Source organism: Pecten maximus, chromosome 6, assembly GCF_902652985.1.
Source record: "Pecten maximus chromosome 6, xPecMax1.1, whole genome shotgun sequence".
NCBI lineage: Eukaryota > Metazoa > Mollusca > Bivalvia > Pectinida > Pectinidae > Pecten > Pecten maximus.
In genome coordinates this window covers 24,137,788-24,162,597 of record NC_047020.1, presented here as the reverse complement: position 1 = coordinate 24,162,597, position 24,810 = coordinate 24,137,788, and the positions used below count along the sequence as shown (strand labels likewise).

The following is a 24,810-nucleotide window of genomic DNA, read 5'->3' as shown; positions in this document are numbered from 1 at the left end:
AAGAGTTTGGTGTGTACTTAAACAATCTGCCTCACGAGGACTTCTTGAGGCGCCTCTTAGGTAAAAAGACTGTACAGTCATCATCCATCAAAGACACAAGTGCATTTTACCTAGAAAGTGCGAAATCTGTATTCAAGGCAGCCAGATTCTACTTTGTAAATAAGTAAATGTCAGTCTTATATATGTGATATTCATCTCTCTGAATATTATATATGTAACATGTAAATATGACGGAGAAAAGACTTTGCCAGTTAAAGCTAATGTAACATAAATTGTGTAATATCTTTTCAATTTGTTTCAAAATTTGAATCTCTCAACAAGAGTAATAAAATAATTGATTGATGATTGATTGATTGATTGATTGATTGGCCCTTACAAGGGCTGACCCAAGGTCTGATCAGTACAATACACGTATATATAACCCATGTATCTGGTAATGACCACAGGTCTGACCGGTACAGCACCTGTATATATAACCCGTGCTCCTGACAATGACCACAGGTCTGACCAGTACAATACTCGTGTACCTGACAATGACCAAAGGTCTGACCGGTACAATACCAGTATATATAACCCTTGTACCTGGCAATGACCACAGATCTGACCAGTACAATACCCGTGTACCTGACAATGACCAAAGGTCTGACCAGTACAATACCCGTGTACCTGATAATGACCACAGGTCTGACCAGTACAATACCTATATGTATAACCCGTGTACCTGACAATGACCACAGGTCTGACCAGTACAATAACCCGTGTACCTGACAATGACCACAGGTCTGACTGGTACAGTACCAGTATATATAACCCGTGTACCTGACAATGACCACAGGTCTGACCGGTACAGTACCAGTATATATAACCCGTGTACCTGACAATGACCACAGGTCTGACCGGTACAGTACCAGTATATATAACCCGTGTACCTGACAATGACCACAGGTCTGACCGGTACAGTACCAGTATATATAACCCGTGTACCTGACAATGACCACAGGTCTGACCGGTACAGTACCAGTATATATAACTCGTGTACCTGACAATGACCACAGGTCTGACCGGTACAGTACCAGTGTGTATATACCTTGTATCTGACAATGACCACAGGTCTGACCGATACATCACCAGTGTGTATATACCGGGTACCTGACAATGACCACAGGTCTGACCGGTACAATACCAGTATATATAACCCGTGTACCTGACAATGACCACAGGTCTGACCGGTACAATACCTGTATATATAACTCGTGTACCTGACAATGACCACAGGTCTGACCGGAACAGTACCTATATGTATAACCCTTGTATCTGACAATGACCACAGATCTGACCGGTACAGTACCCATGTGCATAACTCCTGTATGTTTTATAACAATTTACAACAATAAGATAAACTTTAAATTATAGAAAATGTTTTCTAGTTTTCGGAAGATGCCGACTCTTTCGCAAACATTTCTCTTAGATCTATCGGATTTTGGAATTTTGAATACTTTTTAAGAAGCGTTAGTAATGTTGTAAATCCACTTAAGATCCATTGTACTGCAAATTTTTGACGCATGGGCAGACACATCACCTTCATTTCATCGGAGGTAATTCATTTCAGTACATTTTTAGAAAAGAAGAATGGAACAGGATATTCCATTTTTTGCTGGTTTTAATATAAACTTTTCATATTTTTACTTAACATAATATGTGGATACAGATACATTGCGTGTTACATTTTGTCATTATGCCATAAGAATATTAAACTGCAATTTTTCAAGATTGTAGACTAAAATGTACTACAGTGATTCGGTAAGTGTACGAATACAGTTAATGGTGTCTCCCGTGTAAACAAACATGGCCGACAGTCACAATCGCTTTAAAGAATCGATTGTAGACTGTACGGACATCGATTAGCTAGAGGGGAGGACCTGGTGTCTCTGTTGTAATCATTAGAAGGCTGGTTATCGATGTGCATCGAAGTGAATTTGATGGCAAACTTGTAGACTATGTCAGTGTGTAAATATGCATGGCTATAACCACAGTGTTGTTCCCATTTCATATTATGAAGGTAAAAAATCAAAGAGCTATCTTCAGAATCACGTATGAATTATAGATCCATGTATCGGTATGTATATGCCCGCTAGCTATAGGCGGGCCTGAGCTCCAATGTTTCGAGCTATGGGCTGGCCTGAGCCCCATTGTACTATAGACAGGCCTGAGCCCCAAAATTTCTAGATGTAGACGGGCCTGAGTCCCTAAAGTTTTGGCTTTGGGCGAATCTGAGCCCCACTGTTTCTAGCTATGGTGTCCCAAAGATTCTAGCTATCGGCGGATCGGATCTAAACATACTGTTGTCAGGCGAGACACCAAAACAAAGTACAGTCAAATAATATATAAAACATACTGCCTTTAAGTAAGACATCAAAACAAAGAACAGTCAAATATAAAGTTAAATTCACGGGAATTTCTGTTCTAGATCTGTGCTTAAGCTCGACATCAACTTAATGTGTTGATAACGAAATTGTAAAGACCGAGAAGTACGTAGACATTTTCTTGGAACTGAAATACCAATCTTTTCTACTGAGACATTTAAAAAGGAAACGAATTGCTAGAATTGCTAATGAAATACAAATTTCCCTTAAAACACGTTTTAAATTTTTTGTACAAATTCTAGTTGATGAAAATATGAACAAGGTGAAACTCCTGAGTTTTAAAGCATGCGCCTCCTGTCTTTTGAGAATTACGTTTTATGGAGACCGTTTGATTCGGTCTTGTATTGTTTGACGCCCTATCAACAGCTATAGTCATTTAAGGACGACGTCCCCTGTAGTGAACGTGTGTTGTTTGGAAGGCTTGCGATATATTCGTGTTTGTCTCATTGCGATAGGTACAAAACTAAGTGCCACGTCGCTGATGGTACTGTAGACTTCTTAGCCATGGTTGTTAGACTCGTTGCCATTAAACCGTGTTAACCATTACAAAGATGTTTATTAAATATGAAAATTCACCAAGTTTTTCAAAATGTTTTCACTATATTGGCAATGCCACTAGTTTATAGTTTGTAACGCTGTTTCTCGGACCAGACTTACAAACTGGTATGATATTTGCTTTTTTAAAAACACAAGAACAATACCACCGGGAAGTGATTTATTGAGCAGGAAGCAAGCCGGAATAAAGTATATTGCCGTATCATCAAGCCTGTATCAATATTTTACGGAAAGCTTACGGAATTTGATAAAGATCAGTTCAATTGTTAAAAAGGAAATTTTCAAAAGCGTTGTTTAGTTTGAAGATATCTTCATCGGAAGTAAACACATTCTGATGATTCAACAATGCTTTTTGCTTTGTTATCAGAATTACATACCTACCCTGGAGTTGGACCTTTACTTCTTTTGCTATTTTTATAGCATATGTCTCCACACCATATAAAGACGAGAGGAGAATGTTTACCTTAGCTCCCACCACATGAAATTCCTTGCCTCAGATTCCCCCAGGCAGGAATCACAGACATGACGAATACAATACGCGTGGATGACCAACACAGATGTAGATAAATATTGATTTATTTGAAGACCCTTGAATATTATAGTGATAGCTCGAACTAGAATTTATAATATTGCTAGACATACCTGGATAGTTTTAAACAAGAAAATCCCGGTAATAGTATTTCTAGACATAACTTGGTAGTTTTAAAAACAAACAAGAGAAAGCCGATAATCCAAAGAGAATTTAAGGTAGACCGACCCTTCTGTGACGTCACAGACATGAGTCCGGCGATCCGGCCACCCGGCGTCCGGCGATCCGGGCCCTTGATTATATTCACGAATAGTTACATCTGGTTTAATAATAATAATAATAATAAAACTTTATTTCACGAGGGTTACATATTTAGTACAGTACTAATCTTACATATGGCCCTCACATAAAACATGAAGAAAACAAAAACATTCATTTTGACAGCAATACAAACATCGTAACTTTTTTGTCAATATTTCCTTCACTCACACAAACACGTCTAATTAAAAATCAAAACATATTAACAATTATTTGTTAATCATTTACAAAAATACTAGAGCGACAGTAGCATGTGGAATGTTGAAAATATACCTAGTTTGATCATGTAAATAAATTAAAAATCAATTTGTTAGATACATTGTTAACAAGTGAAAACTATACATTTTCAAGTCAGCTGGGAGATAAATGTTTAGGCCTACAGCACGATACGGTCAAGAGGTAAAGGGGTCAGTTTTGTAAAACTAAAAGACTAGGTAAGGCTTATGCTTTCAATGAAGTGAGAACATAAATTAAAGCACAGGTGCCTGACTCGTTTTATAAAATAATAACATATAGAGTACTCTCATTTATATGTACTCTATATGTTATTATTTTATAAAACGAGTCAGGCACCTGTGATTAAAGATGGTCCATTGAAAACAAGGACAGCGCCGATGTATCACATTTGTGCCAATGTGTGACGACCATATAACGTTAGTTACAGTCTCGGCGGAGACAATTTATATCAAGTCAGGAAGAGGTTAGAACATCTCCAATTTATGGCAATGTAGAACAAGAGGACACTTCATGGCGCACGGGCCGACGCATAGTGGAGTTGGGGACTTTGGCCGATGCTCTAAAAGCATGTGCACTTTGCGGCAACCAACTATTACTTCAGTATGTACTCCATCTGTCAGATTGTATATTGTAAGGGGAACGTAAGTTCGGCCTTGCGCACTTTACATGTGATATATTGTTATTCAGAATGCGAGGTAGTCAACCATATTCCAACCGCGGGTAGACACAGATCAGAAAAAGGAGGAAACGCATGGGACGTAAACACAAAACTTGCAACATGCATTGATGGTATAAAAGATCTATATAAACTCTCACGAAATTTACGTTGACATTCGACAATTTTTCAAAAACCTAAAACCCGTGAAATTGATGTAGATGTTAAGTGTCTTTTTACTCATATACTGGATATATTATAAATATTGTATTTAATTAACTGTAGGCCTATAAAACACGTTTCTTGTGATCGGTCTAGGCTGGAGATTTCACTCCATGGGGAGCTCTCTACCAGGTTCGAGCAGTTTTATAAATAGATCATAACAAAAACGGATGACGGATTGACAAGCACAAATTCGGACCCTTTAAAGAGGCATGTCCGTGAATGAATTGTAACGAGTTGCATAAATGCAAAAAATACATAAATAAAAACCATCAAAAGGCCAACTCTGGTAATTTCTACATCACTACCATGTCAGCAAATTGCGGCGCCCGGGTGTTAAGCTCAAGAGCGTCTTCGTTGCCACAGGTGTAAAATACGGAAATGTTTAATTTTCCTATTTAACTATTACCAATCAATCCAATAAGACTTGACAATGTCAAAATATATAATTCCGATAAACTGTGAGATTTACAGTCATTTCGATCGCGGATTTTGATGTATATGTTGCATAATTCGTGGATTGCGGCATAATTTGGTCATACCCGCCTACAATGTGGGCGAATTAGCAAAAAATGAGAGGTGTTTTTCCTGTCAGTTATCCTTGCAAGTTGTAGCCAATCTATCATTTTGTTCCGTGGTCGGGTTATTTTCCTTGAAGGACATCATTATCACATCAAAAAAGAGAAAAAATATTCCAACCGTTCTTCCGATCCCGTCTTCGGCGTTCATTTTCTATAGAAATTATCGTTGCCCGGGTGTAAAATTCATCGACGCCCAGGTGTAAGCACCGGCGTCCGGTCAGTACGACTGAACCCGGTGAGTAAAGCCTGGGGTCGCGGTTCGATGACGGTGGAGGCACACTACTTGCTTTCTGTTACATCGGTTGACCACTCCAAGTGCAAGCTATATGAAAATGAGAGGCTTCGTTGGGGATAAAACCTGGCTTAATGTGTGTTCGGGGCGAACACGTTTGAAAAGTGAGGAATAGTGAGGCAGGTTTTAATTGTAAATAGGGTACATAGTGATTTCAGGTGGGGGAATTTCCATTAAGTCAGTCGGTAGAGCGACGGAGCAGTAAGCAGAGGGTCGCGGGTTTAACCCCTTGTGGAGGCACTAAATTCGCTTTCCTGTTATATATATCATGAAAATATTGTTGTATCGTCTGCCCTTTTACGTTGTTAATAGTAAAGAAATATGGCAGTAGAATACTGATGCCATTATTAAGTGCACGATCATTTGGAATCCAACAGTGCAAAGTAAAGACAATGAAATTCACATCAGGACAAACAATAAACAATTCTGTCAGCAGTGTTCGAAAGTAAAGGTGGTCCGATGGCCAGAGGCTATAGAAAACCTGGTCGGTATATGTAAAATTTCTTAGTGTTGGCCCCAATGGCTATGAAAAGTTTGAGTCCTGACATACATTACAATTCATGTAAACAACATTCCAATATTTTCTGACAAATGATGATATGAAATCAGAGCTTAATTTAACCCATAATAGCGTGTTATTACTGGATGATGCAAGCGTTTGCGTGACAGTAATGCTACTTTTCAACAATATGTTTACAAAATGGGTCTATGGAAAAATGACTTGGGCTATGGGATTTCAATTTTCTGTAGACATACTGTCTAAGGAATTTTCATATATACTTTCATGTATAGATGTTTAGATGTAATACATAGTTTATCTTACAATGTGTTTACATGTTTAGATTTAGATTAAAAAAAAAAAAAAGTCTAAAATCTGAAAATGTGGTAGTATATACATGTTACGGTGAGTGATTACTGTCATAGCTGCGCTCTTCTAAGGCTTTGCCTTCATTCAAATTACATTATCGCATAGGTTGGAACGCTCGACACTCGACACTCGAGCAACATTGTTTAGCGCTGCAAATGAAGCTCATATTGTGCATGTTCTGGCATTCTGTATCACCGATACGCTTCGTTTCACATGGCGTATTAGAAGCAAGCGTCTGAAGGACTGTTAGTGTAATGTTCTAATTTTCATCCGGAAAAGAGGAAAATATCCGGAAAATGTTAATTGCGTTTGGGAAATCAAACAAATAAAATTCTTTTAGAAAAAAAAGCACCAGTAACATAGATTACAATATAATTTATGAAAGAAAATGGTAAAGATTTAACAAAAAAATTCATCAATCTCAGATTCCAAAATAACTGCTCTAATTTGGTAATTTGAGCCATACTTGAAGCAAAAGTTTTGGGGTACCAGCAAAGTAAACGGCCATAGTGTGAACAGAAATATGGTGAGGTGTTATTTTTATTTTTTTTTTCTTAAAGCATACATATGAAATTTTTAATTAAGCAAAATGTGCTATAAATGTGATAAATCAACTCGAGGATAATATGATTTGGAGGCATTCTTGGGAAATTTTATACACAGTTCCTTGAATTGTAAGCTTCAATAATATGTTTCATACATATGCTGAAATTATTCATTGCACGCATTTTAGGCTCAAAATATACTCTACTCACACTTCGCTTCAAATATACATCACGTGTTGTAGGCTTGAACTAAAAGGGTTTTTTTGATACGAAATAATACTTGTAAACCTATTGTATTGCTTTTAAATTTTTACCCACACTGGGATTGTAAACACAGGGATGTACATTGATAAAGTAAAGGAGTCGTGGAGCTACAATAGCGCACGGACTGCAGTTTTTCTTTCTTTCTTTCTTTCTTTCTTTCTCGCCCGTACACATGGTTGAGTTCATTCGACAAAGTTTGACCAGTCAGGGTAACTTTTCATATTTCACTATTTCCCAATTACATTTGTATAAAGCAACGAGTCGACTTTTCTGTATAGAAATCAGTAGGTGGATATGAATGGTTGCTGTGGCTGTAGAATTTCAGATTTAGGATAATTCATGTTCAATATTCCATATGGACACTTCAGCATGCGATATAGTGCGGGCCACGATAGCTGAATCGGTTAGAGCGCTGGCCACTTTACGTCACGTGAGGGGGTGAGGGTTCCACGCTTCCTAACCGTGTCGATGTGTATTTCTCGGGAAGCTGAGAAACGGGTCGGTTTGTGTTGTGGTTGTGTCCCTGAAACGACACTTATTTCTCAGGATGACATGCGACGGGCCTTTCGTATGTTGTTCAGTGAGGTACTACCAGGACACCCTACCCAAAAATTACCTAGCCTATATGTATATACCCCTGTAGCAATTCATTGATTGATAGTCATAATTGCTCCAGTAAAAAGTTCTTCTGTTTAAGGATGAAATGCTGAGATGTGAAGTGGACCGTGTAATTACGGAAGCCATGGACAGACATTAGCAGTTACCAATTATTTGTTAGCATTTCTGTATTACTGCTTATTTTTCACTCCTTATTTGTTGTTACTTGTTACATAGTTATTTTGTTAATTTCTATTTGTTTGTACTTTTTTTTTCTATTTAAAAAAAAAAGAGATAAATACAGACAGGAATATGGAATGAGTTAAACCGGAAGGAGAAAAAAGATAGATGAAAAAAGGTAAATTATGACTGACAGGCATAGTCAAGTCTGTACTGTTCTGACATTGCACTGAAACTTCAAATTAGAGAATTTTTATAGATGGTTCCGTGTAAATCAAATAGCTAAAAGTTGATGAGTTTAGATGCCAAAATTTTTAAGCATGACATCATTTCAGTATAGAGTAAAATGTATTGGAAATATACTATGAGATCTAGCTGAGATGCATAATTGTAAGTGTTGGCCAAGTTTGTTATTTTTATCCTCTTTTGCATTATTTTTTTCTGAACTGTAAACAGGTAATACTCTTTAATGCTGCTAACTAGGGCCATTATATTAAATGAGCTATGTCAGCATCTAGTTTTGTAATGTAATCAGTAATGTAAAGAGAATTATTTTATTTTCAATCATATAATATATTCCTGTTCTATTGATAAATAAATAGTAAACATGGTTTCTTTATTGATTGCAAAGGGAATGACAATAACGTCTTAAATAGTTTTAAAATTTGATAAAACGTTTTGCTCATCAATGCACTCCCATAATAAATGACTGATTGTCTTCCTTCATAAAAGAACATAGCACGCAATTGGGAGTATTTGAAAGTCCAATCTAATAAACACATGAGTAAGTTCTTAGATGTGATGTGAAATTCCAAATTGTAGTCACTGTAATTTAGTATCAATAGAAGCCCATGAAAGGTTAATCATTTTTACAATTATTCTGAATTAAATATAGATACTAACTACCACAATTTACCAACAAAAGAAGATTTACCTTGGTTTATAAAATAATACCCATTTACTGTCCGGTCTATAGAATCTTCTTATCTAACTAATTTTTAACCAATCCATAAAAGATGGAAGATTTACCCTTTAGACCCCCATCTATAACATTTTGAATAGCTACATCTCGCTTTGATTTTATCGGTGTTTCTGTCCCGTAAGAAGTTCTAGAGAACAGAGTTTTAGCTGTTTCATAAAACCTGATCAGGGTTTGGAAGATTGTTCCACTGGGAAATTAATAAATATAATATTAATAGGAGTAAGCTGCTTCCTTCTCCATCCTTTTATCAGTTTGAGTAACTATTTACTTTAATTCATTTTGGTATTTTATGAAGATCTACATGAAAATCAATACTAATAAGTGTACTTGTATTCAATCCCAATTGTAGGTTCGCGTTTGGAAGAATGGCGCCGTTACTACAATGTATATTATTTATTACCAATACAAATCACTTGGGGTTTCCCTATATTAACCTTTAGTCCAGAAATCTTTGCATGGGTATTGAATTCGCCTCCTTCTGCCTTCAGAGATTTTTTTCTGATCCAGCAAGTATCAAAGCAGTATCGTCTGCATGTTGAGAGTTTAAAATATAACAGTTATCTACATTGATACCAATACTATTTTTTTGTTATTTCTAATACGAATAGCCAATATCCCTGTCTCTATAATATTAAAATTATAAATGAAACTGAGCTGTATGATTTTGGTCCCTAGAATATGTCTGATCCTAACTTTCAAACTAGGGGCAGATAATCTAGTATTAGAATTTATCTTGGTAATTATTAACAAAACAACTTAGGGTCTGGTGGCCAACCTAACAGCCAAGCATCTCTGTAGTATAAATATTGACTTATATATAATATGAAGCGTATCGATTGATGTTAAATTTTACCAACAGTATAAATTTAAGTAAATATTTCAGAGCTGAATTCTGCCGGAAAGCCTCACCACGTTGTGTAATAATCAAATAACAACTTACTTGTAACAACTAAGTAATAAAAAATAAGTAATGATAGATAAGGTGTAACCCATTGTTCCTCCAGGGCGTAACGATAATATTAGCTTCTAGCTTCTACCAACATAATAAATTTCAGTAAATAATTTAGCATGTTCGTTAGAGCTGAAACAGTCTATTCTGACAGACACGCTTCACACGTTTTGCAATTATCAAATAACAACGAACTTTAAAAAAAACTATGTAATAACAAATAAGGAATAATTTATTAGTGGAAACCAAAAATACCCCTCTAGGGCATCCTTATGTATCAGATCGACTAGCAGCTTTGCATTCCACAAAGTATGTGCCAACGGGAAGCTTTACCTTGGGTTAAAGAGCGTACGCTTACATCATAGCAAACCTACCCGGACTATCAACATCTGTCATCTACATCAGAAGTCGAAATATACACGGAAGGGTACTGGCCATACGGAAATAGCTGTCGATATAATACTATAGAAATCTTAAGGTTTGTACATTTTATCAAGTTACGGTTTTACCTCGCCGTTAATGTATTCTTATTATCATTTCAGTTTTCGCGATTAGGATATTTTTATTTCTGCTGCAGGTGGTTCTATTTTTGAATATTTCTATATGTGCTTTCCAAAAACAAACTGCGATAAAACATGAAATATCCACTCATAAAGAATAATATCCAGCAGTAATACAAAGCGAAGCGAATGAAAAATCAAAATCATTTTTTTCGATGGAGCTCCATGACAATTGGAATAATTAATTTCGGCATTTATTTGTCATTATTAGAACAGTTTATTTGTGTTTGTTAGATATTTGTTACTGAGTTTATTCATATTATTTTCCAACATCATTACCTGTATGGAACCCAACTGGAAAAAGTCGATTTCTTTTGAGGTTTGAAGAACTTACCAATATAATTTAACATAACTCCTTAATAGCTGAAATTGTCAACTACCGCAATCTAAACTTCTTTTAATCTTTTTATTCTCTCAACTTATAATTCAGTAGTTACAATATTACATACGCGTTTACACTGATATCGCATATCATCTTTATATAGACGGTATTAAAGTATACCCAGAAAATGATTCATCACGTGACTAACTATTCTTCCTTCTTTAGAATACCAGCCATGTTATGTACAAAAACAGCCAGGGTAAACAACACAAAGCATAGTATACGGTCACGTGTACTAGTCCTCTGTTTTTAGAATATCGAAATTGTAAATTAAACAGAGCTTTATAACATGGGAATCTAGGGTACGTCTGATACAAGGGATATGTAATCTTTAAATCTATATATTAGAATTTAGCTGGACAATTCGTCGCTAGTGTCAGGCGGCGCTGATGGGGTGTAAGGTGATTGGAATGAGAACCTCCGTTAGTCAAGTATTTATTGCAGTTTTACCAGTGAAATATAGAAATTTATCAAGCTATTATTATATTATCATATTATATAATATTATATTATCATAAAGATTATTGAGTATGTTACGGTTGACAGAAATAAGACTATTATATCTATGATATGTTGAAATACATAAAACAACAATGATTTATCATAGTTATGTTGCTATATTGCACAAATATATTATAAATTACTTTATTGCATTTCGTTCTGTACACGTATTCAATTAAATGAGAAAGTTTTTTTTAAAGATAAGATGATGACCTGTATCAAACTCGCTTATGACATATTGACAATAGACCTTTCGGTTCAGTTTCATTTGGATTAGAACGATGATGGTTCGGCATATGCTTTTACAAGAAAACATAATGATACTCGTCTCCAGCATTCTCTAAACACAAGGTACATATTCTTTCTTCTTTTGAAATTCTTTTTTGCCACCTACCAGTTTCAATGGGAAATTTCGAATTGCATGTACGTACTACTTCGAATCTTTGTTAGATAAATATAATCCATTATTTTCCGGCAATCATAACAAATATTTTTCAAAGCTAAATTCAGGCTTGCAAATTGACCCATTTGTTTCTTTTATCAAATTGATCTTAGAGCTTATGTTATGATGAACATCTTATATTTCCAAATATTATTTTCGAAAAAAGGCTCGATTCCTGATACATATTTTAAATTTTGCTATTCCATTTTAAAGGAGTGTGGTCTGGCGTCGTTCAGGTAAAGATCTAAATGAAGTAATACGCTGCTGAGTGCGATTCTAAGTTTAACTTTTAATTCTAATGGGAACCAACATCTCTTTTACATAAATATATGAAAGATGGACTTCTTGATCTTACTTTCAATATACTTTAACCTCATTTCAGATGTCTTTGTTCCAATGTATTTTGGTTGTTCGATCCCTACACTTCCGTACAGCAAAATCGGCTCGACTACAGGATAAACAAATCTTAAGCTGTACATCGATTGGAATCGTATGGTTACATTATTTGCGCATGTTCAATAACACTATTGAAAGTTTCAATTGTAGTAAAATATTACTTAAGTTTATACAATGATTTTATTTACAAAACCAATGAATGTTTATCGTGACGGGAAAATTATATACACTAAGTTGTATATACACTTTCAATCATTTCAAGCGTTGGATGTTTAAGACGAAATTCGAGATTTTGCTACCTTTTCGTTTGCAGAAAATCATAAATTTGGTTTTGTCAACATTCACTTACAATTTCCAAATTTCACAATAATCCTGGAAAATATACAGCGTTTTTTGTTTTTTTTAGCCCGTCTGGCTTTTTTTTTTATTTCCGAGAAGTTTATCATTTGCTTATATCAGGACAAAAACATTCAAATGTGTAGTTCATTTGAAATTGGTTCAGTGATATTTTATTAATAAAGAGCAATTTTCAGAGAAAGAAATTTTAATAATTTTATAACATTAACAATTATATGGGCGATAGTGTCTTTCCATTGTCATATTCCAATTAAAGACGGGATGATAAGATATAATTTTTATGGTCGATATCAAAACCTTAATTTGAAATATTCTATTTCCTTACATGCGATATGAAGTCAGACATTTTCAATGTGTGTTGATTTTTAAAATGTGACGTAACACGGATATGATCTAGACATATGACGGATGTCGTTGATGTAGACGCTTACTCTCTTGTATCATATGGTCGTATTCTCCTTGTACTTTTTCAATTGTCCCCATACAAGTCTATACAGTGGACCCGCGATAATCCGGACGCCGATAGTCCGGAAAACTCACAGTCCGGACGGAAATGCACGGGAACGGATTTCCGTAACGTTATTTGTACTCACCAGTCCGGAAATTCCGATTCCGATTCCGGAAGCCCATTTTGGGAACGGAACGTACTTTTCATTAGTAGATTTCCCTCAATAATCCGGACGATTTTTTCACCACGAGGAGAAAAAAATGTCGGGGCAAGTCACCCGTGTCGACAACTGTACAGACTATCGCTTGACACTGTGCGTAGTCATAGCGACCGCTGCCAGGTCATAGCCCCGTGTGTTTACCTGTGTTACAATGTGTAGCTTTTGTTTTTATAACGGTACATTGCTTTTTCTCTACGACCTAAATGTTACAGAATTTATGCACAAACATACAGTACGTGATACGATAATTAATCAATCTCAAATACATGAAATAAATTTATGATCGGTAATAAACATCATTAACACTTGTATTGGGTAAACACGGATATCGGCTTTGTAACACCGTTACGTGAAACGACGACTCATTGAAAGATTGTATATAATCAAGGGAGATAACTCTTACACGAGAATTTTTTTGACCTGGTACACGAAATTCGGCAGTCCGGAAAACTCGTAATCCGGACGGTTTGGACTGGGAACGAAGGTGTTCGGATTATCGAGGGTCCACTGTACATGAACTTGTGTTTATATTTTGCACTCGCTTTAAAGCTTTCGAGTTTTGATTATGGCTTCATTATTTTTACGGTATTGTTTTTTGTTTTTCCTGCTTATGCTCGAATTGTATCAATTTTAGTTGAACTTGCTTGCGATGTAAACGGGTTTCATTGTTCATGAAAGCAATCAGACACATTCCCTGCCACCTGATAATAGAAAACTAACGAATAAACCTCTAATCAAATCATCGGCAGCGGTCGGGTAGCGGTCACGATTCAGTCCTAGAAATTTGACAGCTTTACGATACATGTTATCAATTTATCAATGATTGATGTACGCCCTTAGGCCAAGCTGTTGCCATTGACTTACTTCCCTGGCTTAGATATGTGTAACCCTGGTAAGGTTTAAACAGAAACATACTGCTCGACTAGAGAGGAAAACGTTCAAGCTCGATTGGTTGAGGAAGACTAGGAAGAGATGTGTTTTGTAACACAAGGAAGTAAAAGAATCCGAATCTGAGGTCTCTGGTTCGATCCCAGAGACATTGATAAATAAGGACTTGCATTACAAAGGCACTCCTGTAGAAACGTATACATAATGACATTCAAAGTTCATCAGAAGGTCATCTAAATAGAGTTACAAACGATTGTAAAAGATGAATGCAAAATAATTCATTAGTTTCCTTTCATTCATTCATTTCATCCACAGTATTGAATACAAATTATCTACCATCTAATAAATCAAGTATAATAAAAATATCTACCACCGAGTAGTATAATAACAATATCTACAATCTAATAGATCTAGTATAATAAATTGTCTACCATCTAGTAGTATAATAAAAATATCTTTCATTTAGTAGTATGATAAAAATATCTATCATTTAGTACTATAATAAAAATATCTATATTTTAGTAGTATAATAAAAATATCTACCTTCTAATACATCAAGTATAATAAAAAATATCTACCATCTAGTAGTATGATAACAATATTTACCATCTTGTAATATAATAAAAAATATCTACCATTTAGTAGCATAATAAAAAATATCGGAATTATCCAATATGCTAAAATTGGTATTAACACAAGTTTACACGATTCAGTATTGCAGTAGAAACGCGTTCTTAACCATCTACAAACAATTCAAGCAAGTGCGTTACAAAGGAAGTTTGAATATTGTAAACATATTGTACTTAATGTAGGTTAAAAATAACAGTTTCATTATTGTATATCATCAATGTTATTCATACCTGTCCAGCTGATAACATATTTAGAATGATTTACAAAGTAGTAATAATCTCTGGTACAGTAAAATACGTGTATGTAACATATAGTCAATGTAAATTGGACAGGTAATTAACAACAAAATGTTACACGTAAATGTGGTCACTTTTTTCGAGTATTAAGAATCATGATAACTAAATCTGTACATAAGGGCAAGGCATTGTTGGTAGTACTTTCATGTTGTCATTTCGTATGTCATCAATTTCGTTTTATTGTTTTATTTTCTGTAGCTCGAATAATTTCCTTTGCAGTAATTTCTCAATTGTGATCATCAGATAACACATCAATATCAACTAAAACATGCCAATGTTATCTTCATCATAGTTAGCAGAGGTCAAGTTCAAGTTTCAAATTTTCAGTTTTCGGAGAAGCAGGATGACACCGAATATGACATACATTAATTCTGTACAAATAGCATTTCGATACGGTCAATGGGTGGTTTTATTTACATACAATAGTCCGAAATTGACATTTTTGAAATCAATAAAATTAACCATCTATCCACATGAATGAAAAGACTACTGGTAACAATGTCAATAAAAGTATATCAATTTTGCTGAAAATTAACAATTTCAAACAAAACAATATTACCGGTACGGAGGTTTGTACAGAACGGATGTGAAAGTTAACAATAGCAGGGCGTACATTCCTACATTCCTCATCAAGACCCGATTGTTGAGTTGGAAGACACAAACTACTATGTAAACAACACAATATATATATTGTTAGCACAGGGACTTGGACATCAATCTATTTGTAATTGGACCTACCATATCGTATATAGATCATTTTAGACCTAGTCCCACTAATTGTTAATATTGATCTGTGATGGATGTTGGCATAGCGACGGGAACACATTAACACGATAGTATCTATCTTCATGCATTATGAAACCCACACGCAATTAACATACGCCAGTCATCAACACTACGCATCAAACAATGGTTTCTCCTCAAACATGCTTGGGACCAAATATATGGAAATAGACAAAATAAGTTAAAAAGGCAAAATAGACATGAGCATATGTTAACATTTACCGAGTAAACAGGTATCCAAATCTTACGTTTAACTTGGTCAAAATGTTAGGCAGACTGTTTGTACCGACATTCAACATTGGCTATCAAAGAATGTTGTTTTTTGCTTTGTTTTAAGTAGCTTAATGACGTAAATATAGACGTCCAGGACATATAAGTATCTTTGTCCCTTGTATGACACAATTTTGATAAGACATGTAATAAAGGAAAACTTCTGGTTTACTGTCTTGATTGCTAAATATAGATACGACCTTTCGTCATTCGTGTGTTTACCTGACTTAGATTTTAGATGTTCTTTAGCGCCGCTAATATTGGTTCTTTTCATCCATGTTCGTTCTAGTCACAGTTACGTACCACGTAAGTTCAGTCATAGTGACAATGTACAATGGATTCAGTACTCACGTCGTAGAAGTAAAGTACAACGGATTCAGTACTTGAAAAACTTATTTAAAATATGAATACAAAATGTTAGGAAACTAAAACTTGAATTATGAGCTGAGTAGATTAACCTGTTTATATTTACATTCTGTACAAATTGTATTCATGAGACTGTATACTACAATTAACCATGATTCGGTAAATGTAGGAATATAGCTCCAGGTGTTGCAGGTCAAAACAATGGCTGCCGGTTCCTTTCGGCCTAAAGAGTTTTCGCATGCAAGGCCTAGCATTTATATATATAATCCACAACAAAAAATAAAGCAATTTCGCAAGTTTTGAGAGTTATATTTTATCATGAAAACAACATCTAGCCAACACAAAATAACTATAAGCGCCGTTCTTGATCTAGGAATTATCAAATTGTCAATGTTGTCACACTCACAGGGGCTCGTTTCCGAATTTTCAGAAGTGCAAGACATACAGGACAACATTAAATGTCCAGTATTTATAAAAAAAAAAAAATCTCGTAAAAAACCGGGACTATCGACATAGTTTCCGGTTGTGTATGTATATTCACTGATGCCAAAGGCCTGCTTTACAAAATTGAGGCCCCTGTTAAGTTGAAAATCGTCTGTTAAGATGTGACCGGTTAGACTGGAATCTGTTTCGAACGAAATATCTTTGGAATCGCCTTCACTCACTGTCAAGATGACTTTCATTTATAATTGAAGAAATTATATTCTTCTGGAAATAGCGTAAATTCAGTCGATAGAAACTTAATTGTTTCCGAGAAATCGAGACCGTCCTGTGCAATACCCGTTCAAAGCCGCATCACTTCTAAATATTAACCGTATAGCATTGCGCCAAAAACGGCTTGGATTTTAAACAATCAGAAATTATGCAATTGTGAATACTTGGACGATATCTACAAACGTATATGAAATAGAAAATAAAGCCAAATTTGTGTAAAACCATTTTATGTGTTTGCTATTAATAACGACACGAGGGACTATATTATTCCTTCTGGAAATTTCGGCTATTCCGGTATTCGAACTAGATGATGTTAGTGATAGGGTAAGCGGCAAATTAAACGCGTCATAACCTACATTAAATATAATATTGTTTTGAATGAAATATAAGCATTGAACCAAATGGTAGTATGCAGTCGATATGAACACAATTTTGGTGACAGATATATATTTCATGTCGCCCTAACATTCTATTTATCTCTCACCCAAATTATATTCATATCGACTGTATACTACCATTTGGTAACAGTTCAATGCTTAAATGTATGGTGATGTGAATCAGTCTATATCATATATTTATAAGGCCGATATAACATCAGAAACCTGATTAAGGTCATCTATGGATGACTTCTCTGTGTTAACAGCTAGTTTATGTCACCTAATACACATGATAGTATGATGACATATTTCAATGTGACATTTTCACAATCCTTCAAGATATATGTATAGATATTTGAATCACTTGAATTGATACAGATTGCTGTTGGATTTTTGCTTTTTTCAAACTAGAATTAATGTTGTTGTTGTTTTTTTCAGATACGGGGAAACCTGAAGGATCATTATGATTTATTTTTTAAAAAACAACAAGTGGTCCCTAACCTGTGGAAAGAAAACTGTGATACGTTTGTCAATAGCTTGTGCTTTTGTGTATGGTTTCTTAACTTACACTGTTATGCTTGGTCACCCAAAGGAAACTATAAAATCATCTGAAGACCGAACTCCGTTATCGAATCTGAATAGCCATCCTCATGTTGTTCTAGGGATGCTAACACCACATACCAATACAAAATTTAGAGACGCGCAGCGATCGACCTGGATATCTACTATCCTACGCTTGGAACTTCCGTTTAGAATTACCTACAAGTTTCTGATCGATCGACCAACCAATGACACCATTTTAGAAAATAAAATGTATGACGACATTGTTTTTCTAAATGCAACCAGCCAAGGACGAGGTGTAAAATTTGGAGAGAAAATGTACTTGTGGTTCAAATACATATATGAAAACTTCCCTGATGCTCTGCTTGGTGGCAAAGTAGATGATGACGTTTTTCTGTGCGTCCCGCAGATTTTTACTAGACTTGATGAAATGAAATCAACAAAATTATACTATGGATGGTCACATGGTTCAGGTAAAAAAGTAAATACAGACACACGAATGGATGAAATGTTTGTAGTTCTTGGTAGAGATTTGATAGAAAGAATCGCAAAGCGTAGCTATTGTACAGGAACGAAATGCAACGCTAATGTAGATTTAATAGATACCAACTTTGGAGGGACATCTATAGGATCTTGGCTGTCGATATACAAGGATATAGATTACCAAGCAGATAACAAAAGGATTGTCCACATGGGCCGTGGAAATGAAGCAAAGATATTAACATATATAAAGCCGGATTTCTGTTCAAAATATATCCTAAACCATAAATCATCTGTGGAAATTATGAAACAACTTCAAGAGTACAATAACCCTGGATCAGCCATTTCTTCACTTGACCGATTCGTTGGTGCCGTGACAGGGTCAATGTTTTCAGGTGATGTTGTGAGGACAGTTGTACCACAGTCGTTATCAAATCCATACAAAACTTTGGCAGTCATGGACAAGATGCCTGCGTGCGATAACTGGGCTGTTGTCACAACCATTTTTGCTCCTTCCAAAGCTGTAAAAGACATAGCATCTCTTTCCAATTGGTGCTTAGTGATAGTAGCCGACAAGAAAACACCACAGGAGGAAATATACTTTTCTAAAATGGGAATGAACCAAACAACTGCAAAAGGAATCAAATATCTTTCCGTGAAAGAACAAAGGGACTTATATCCCCTGTTATCGGACGTCATACCACTCAATCACTTCGGAAGGAAAAATATAGGATACATGTACGCTATCCATCACAAAGCTAAATATATCTGGGATTTCGATGATGACAATGACGGAACTATTGATTTAAATGATTTCAAAACAGATGTTCCTTTCCATTACGTCACACTTTGCGAAGGTAAACAATACACACTTGTGAACCCTTATCCCTATTTTGGTGTTGAAGAAACTTACACCTGGCCAAGAGGCTTTCCATTGCAGGATATTAAAAACAAAACGACATTACCTATACTGTGTAATTCAACAGATCCCATTCAGCTTGGTGTAGTGCAATCGTTGGCAAATCAACAACCGGATATTGATGCTGTTTATAGAATGACGCGCGACGCCCCTTTTAACTTTCGCGCTGCACAAAAGACCCATCGGCCTTTCGTTGTGCCTGGAAATACGTATGCACCATTTAATGCCCAGGCCACTTTATGGTTAACCCCGGCGTTTCCCTATCTAGCGTTACCTATCAGTGTGAATGGACGTGTCAGTGATATCTGGAGAAGTTACATAGCGCAATATTTTCTTCATAGACAAAACGTTCGCTTAGCTTTTTCACCACCTTATGTGACACAAGAAAGAAATGCTCATAATAGCTTGAGAGATTTTAACGCAGAATTAGATATATACCAAAAGGTTCAACAATTAGTAAGTTTTCTTTCATCTGAACAATCCAGTAATCAGTTAAATATTGTTGAGTTGTACAAAAGTTTATATATGAGAAAATATTTAGAAGAATTAGATATTCGATTTGTTGAGGCATGGACGAAGACATTGGAAAGCATAGGTTAAAATTATGTTATTTCAAAACTTACAAAATAATGAAATCCATTTCTGTCATCGTTTACTCCTCTCTACTTGATGTATCATCACTTATTTACCAACCAATGTATATGATAACGAAACATAAAAAAGACATGGATCAATACCTTACCTTCCAAACATACAGTCACATGTAACATACACCAGGGTCTACAGGGGTAAGCTATATAAGAACATACTAGGGTCTACAAAGTTTAAGTTATATAAACATACTAGGGTCTACAGGAGGGTTACATTCTATAAGAACACACTAGGGTCTAAAGGGGTAAGTTATGTAAGAACATACTAGGGTCTACAGGAGGGTTAAATTCTATAAGAACACAAGGGTCTAAAGGGATAAGTTATGTAAGAACACTAGGGTCTACATGGGGGTTAAATTCTATAAGAACACACAAGGGTCTAAAGGGGTAAATTATGTAAGAACACTAGGGTCTGCAGGGGTAAGTTATATAAGAGCATACTAGGGTCTACAGGAGGGTTAAATTCTATAAGAACACACAAGGGTCTACAGGGTAAGTTATATAACAACATACTAGGGTCTACAGGGGTGAGTTATGTAAGAACACACTAGGGTATACAGGGGTAAATTATGTAAGAACACACTAGGGTATACAGGGATTAGTTATATAAGAACGCTCTAGGGTCTACAGGGGTAAATTATGTAAGAACACTAGGGTCTGCAGGGGTAAGTTATATAAGAACATACTAGGGTCTACAGGAGGGTTAAATTCTATAAGAACACACAAGGGTCTACAAGGGTAAGTTATATAACAACATACTAGGGTATACAGAGGGTACGTAATATAACAACATACTAGGGTCTACAGGGGTGAGTTATGTAATAACACACTAGGGTATACAGGGGTAAATTATGTAAGAACACACTAGGGTATACAGGGGTTAGTTATATAAGAACGCTGTAGGGTCTACAGGGGTAAGTTATGTAAGAACACTAGGGTCTACAGGGGGTAAGTAATATAAGAACATACTAGGGTCTACAGGAGAGTTTAATTCTATAAGAACACACAAGGGTCTACAGGGGTAAGTTATATAACAACATACTAGGGTATACAGGGGGTACGTTATATAACAACATACTAGGGTCTACAGGGGTTAGTTATGTAAGAACACTAGGGTCTACAGGGGTAAGTTATATAAGAACATACTAGGGTCTACATGGGGTAAGGTATATAAGAACACTCTGGAGTCTACAGGGGTTAGTTATAGAAGAACACTAGGGTCTACAGGGGTTAGTTATATAAGAACACTAGGGTCTACAGGGGGTAAGTAATATAAGAACACTAGGGTCTACAGGGGTAAGTTATATAAGAACATACTAGGGTCTACATGGGGTAAGGTATATAAGAACACTCTGGAGTCTACAGGGGTTAGTTATAGAAGAACACTAGGGTCTACAGGGGTTAGTTATATAAGAACATACTAGGGTCTACATGGGGTAAGTAATATAAGAACATACTAGGGTCTACATGGGGTAAGTAATATAAGAACATACTAGGGTCTACAGGGGTTAGTTATGTAAGAACACACTATGGTCTACATGGGGTAAGTAATATAAGAACATACTAGGGTCTACATGGGGTTAGTTATATAAGAACACACTAGGGTCTACAGGGGTTAGTTATATAAGAACACTCTAGGGTCTACAGGGGTAAGTTATATAAGAACACACTAGGGTCTACATGGGGTAAGGTATATAAGAACATACTAGGGTCTACATGGGGTTAGTTATATAAGAACACACTAGGGTCTACAGGGGTTAGTTATATAAGAACACTCTAGGGTCTACAGGGGTAAGTTATATAAGAACACACTAGGGTCTACAGGGGTTAGTTATGTAAGAACACACTATGGTCTACAGGGGTAAGTTATATAAGAACATACTAGGGTCTACAGGGGTTAGTTATGTAAGAACACACTATGGTCTACAGGGTAAGTTATGTAAGAACACTAGGGTCTACAGAGGGTAAGTTATATAAGAACATACTAGGGTCTACATGGGTTAGTTATATAAGAACACTCTAGGGTCTACAGGGGGTAAGTAATACAAGAACACTCTAGGGTCTACAGGGGTTAGTTATATAAGAACACACTAGGGTCTACATGGGGTAAGGTACATGTATATAAGAACATACTAGGGTCTACATGGGGTTAGTTATATAAGAACACACTAGGGTCTACAGGGGTTAGTTATATAAGAACACTCTAGGGTCTACAGGGGTAAGTTATATAAGAACACACTAGGGTCTACAGGGGTTAGTTATGTAAGAACACACTATGGTCTACAGGGGTAAGTTATATAAGAACATACTAGGGTCTACAGGGGTTAGTTATGTAAGAACACACTATGGTCTACAGGGTAAGTTATGTAAGAACACTCTAGGGTCTACAGAGGGTAAGTTATATAAGAACATACTAGGGTCTACATGGGTTAGTTATATAAGAACACTATGGTCTACGGGGTAAGGTATGTAAGAACAGTCTTGGATCTACAGAGTAAGTTATATAAGAACACTCTGGAGTCTACATGGGTTAGTTATATAAGAACACTCTGGAGTCTACATGGGTTAGTTATATAAGAACATACTAGGTCTACAGGGGGTAAATAATACAAGAACACTAGGGTCTACAGGGGTTAGTTATGTAAGAACACTAGGGTCTACAGGGGTAAGTTATATAAGAACACTCTAGGGTCTACATGGGTTAGTTATATAAGAACACTCTAGCGTCTACAGGGGTAAGTTGTGTAAGAGCACTCTAGGGTCTACAGGGGGTAAATAATACAAGAACACTAGGGTCTACAGGGGTTAGTTATGTAAGAACACTAGGGTCTACAGGGGTAAGTTATATAAGAACACTCTAGGGTCTACATGGGTTAGTTATATAAGAACACTCTAGCGTCTACAGGGGTAAGTTGTGTAAGAGCACTCTAGGGTCTACAGGGGCTAGTTATGTAAGAACACTAGGGTCTACATGGGGTAAGGTATGGTAAGGACAAATTACGTATACTTAAATTACATAATTATTTGTAAGAATTAACATCTATATGTAGAAGTGTACAAGCATATATTTAAGTAGTATATCTATTTGACGTATCTTGATTAGCTTGCATAATAAATTCCTACCTGTTTGATAGGATGTGTAAATATGTAATTTATACTTATATGTTCACATTATAAATGTATATATACATATATTAATATAGTATTGCATATAAATGTCCATTTAGATTACAAGAAAAATATGTCAAAATAATACCGTCAATGTGAGAGTTGTGCTGTAAAGCTTTTATACATTACCGGTATGCATAGTCAAATCTGTTCTGTGTGACCACCCTCGTAATGTGACATCTGGGCCCGTATGCATGAAAACATACTCATATTCGTATTTTTTTCAGTGATTTACAGAAGTATGGAGACTTCAAGTGATATATAAGAATATTTTGATGTGTTTTGTTGTTGTTGTTTGTAATTTTTTCTTCTTCTTTCTTTCCTTCTTTCTTTCTTTCTTTCTTTCTTTGTGAAAGCTAGATGTTTATGATGTTTGTGTCCCAATAAAACTTACAGTAGTTCAGATTTAGTTTGTTAATGGAATACTTAATCATATGGAAGTATCATATATACAGACTGTTGCTGTTTTCAAATAAAAAATATATGATCTGTTTGATCTGTTTTCCAAAAATATAACTTATGATGTTCATAAAACGTAATATCTCGTGTGTAAATGTGGTAAAAATAAAAACACGTATGCTTTATTTTGCTGTTGATATTGTTCTTATAAGCAATCTTCAAATGTGCTAAATTATGGTCTATGACTTTTTAAGTTTGGTGCATGGAGAGATGCGACGTGTTGGGGGAGCCAAGCGGGTGTGCAAGGGATACATTGAGTTGGATAAACTTGCTACAGACATTGGTTGCTACGGGTATCATATTTATATCTGTGAATGTCAGGAGATTAAATTTTAATGTAAGTAAAAGAAGAGATGTTTTCTATTTGGTGAAACAAAAACATGAAGATATCAATTGTTTTCAAGAAACACATTGTAAAGATAAAGTTATAAAAATAGGGGGAATATTATGGGGATTTATTTCGGAAACCGTAATATAAGCTCACAATCGATTAAACGAGGGCAAAATCGAAACGAAAATATAGATTTGCATGGAGACTCCTGAAAAGTACAAAGACTATAAGACCAGGTGTTCCGGGAGACTAAACGTCTTCTGTCTGATCGAGGACACGCACCATACAAATCAATATCAATTCATGGTTAAGTCACGATATCAAGTGAGAGTGAGGGTGGTGACAACGGAACCACTAGATATATAAACAAACACCATACATGATTTCCAAATAAGATCATGATGTCACCCATACG

The 24,810-nt window shown here is 35.6% G+C and overlaps 1 protein-coding gene across 5 annotated transcripts in view; it reads left to right on the top strand.

Annotated features, from left to right (window-relative positions):
- The window catches only part of LOC117329304 (heat shock 70 kDa protein 12B-like), a 55,535-nt gene that overhangs the window by 9,785 nt on the left and 20,940 nt on the right, over positions 1-24,810 (top strand). For 2 of the 5 annotated variants that reach the window (XM_033887194.1, XM_033887196.1), the window contains exon 2: positions 18,266-24,189. The exons of 1 other annotated variant lie outside the window; for it this stretch is intronic. In XM_033887194.1, coding sequence (XP_033743085.1) covers positions 18,291-20,387 — 2,097 coding nt within the window. In that variant the 5' untranslated portion in view covers positions 18,266-18,290 and the 3' untranslated portion in view covers positions 20,388-24,189. Of the gene's footprint in view, positions 1-10,544; positions 10,676-18,265; positions 24,190-24,810 lie in introns of those variants that run through there. 2 more of the 5 variants (XR_004533145.1, XM_033887195.1) reach the window with 2 other exon arrangements.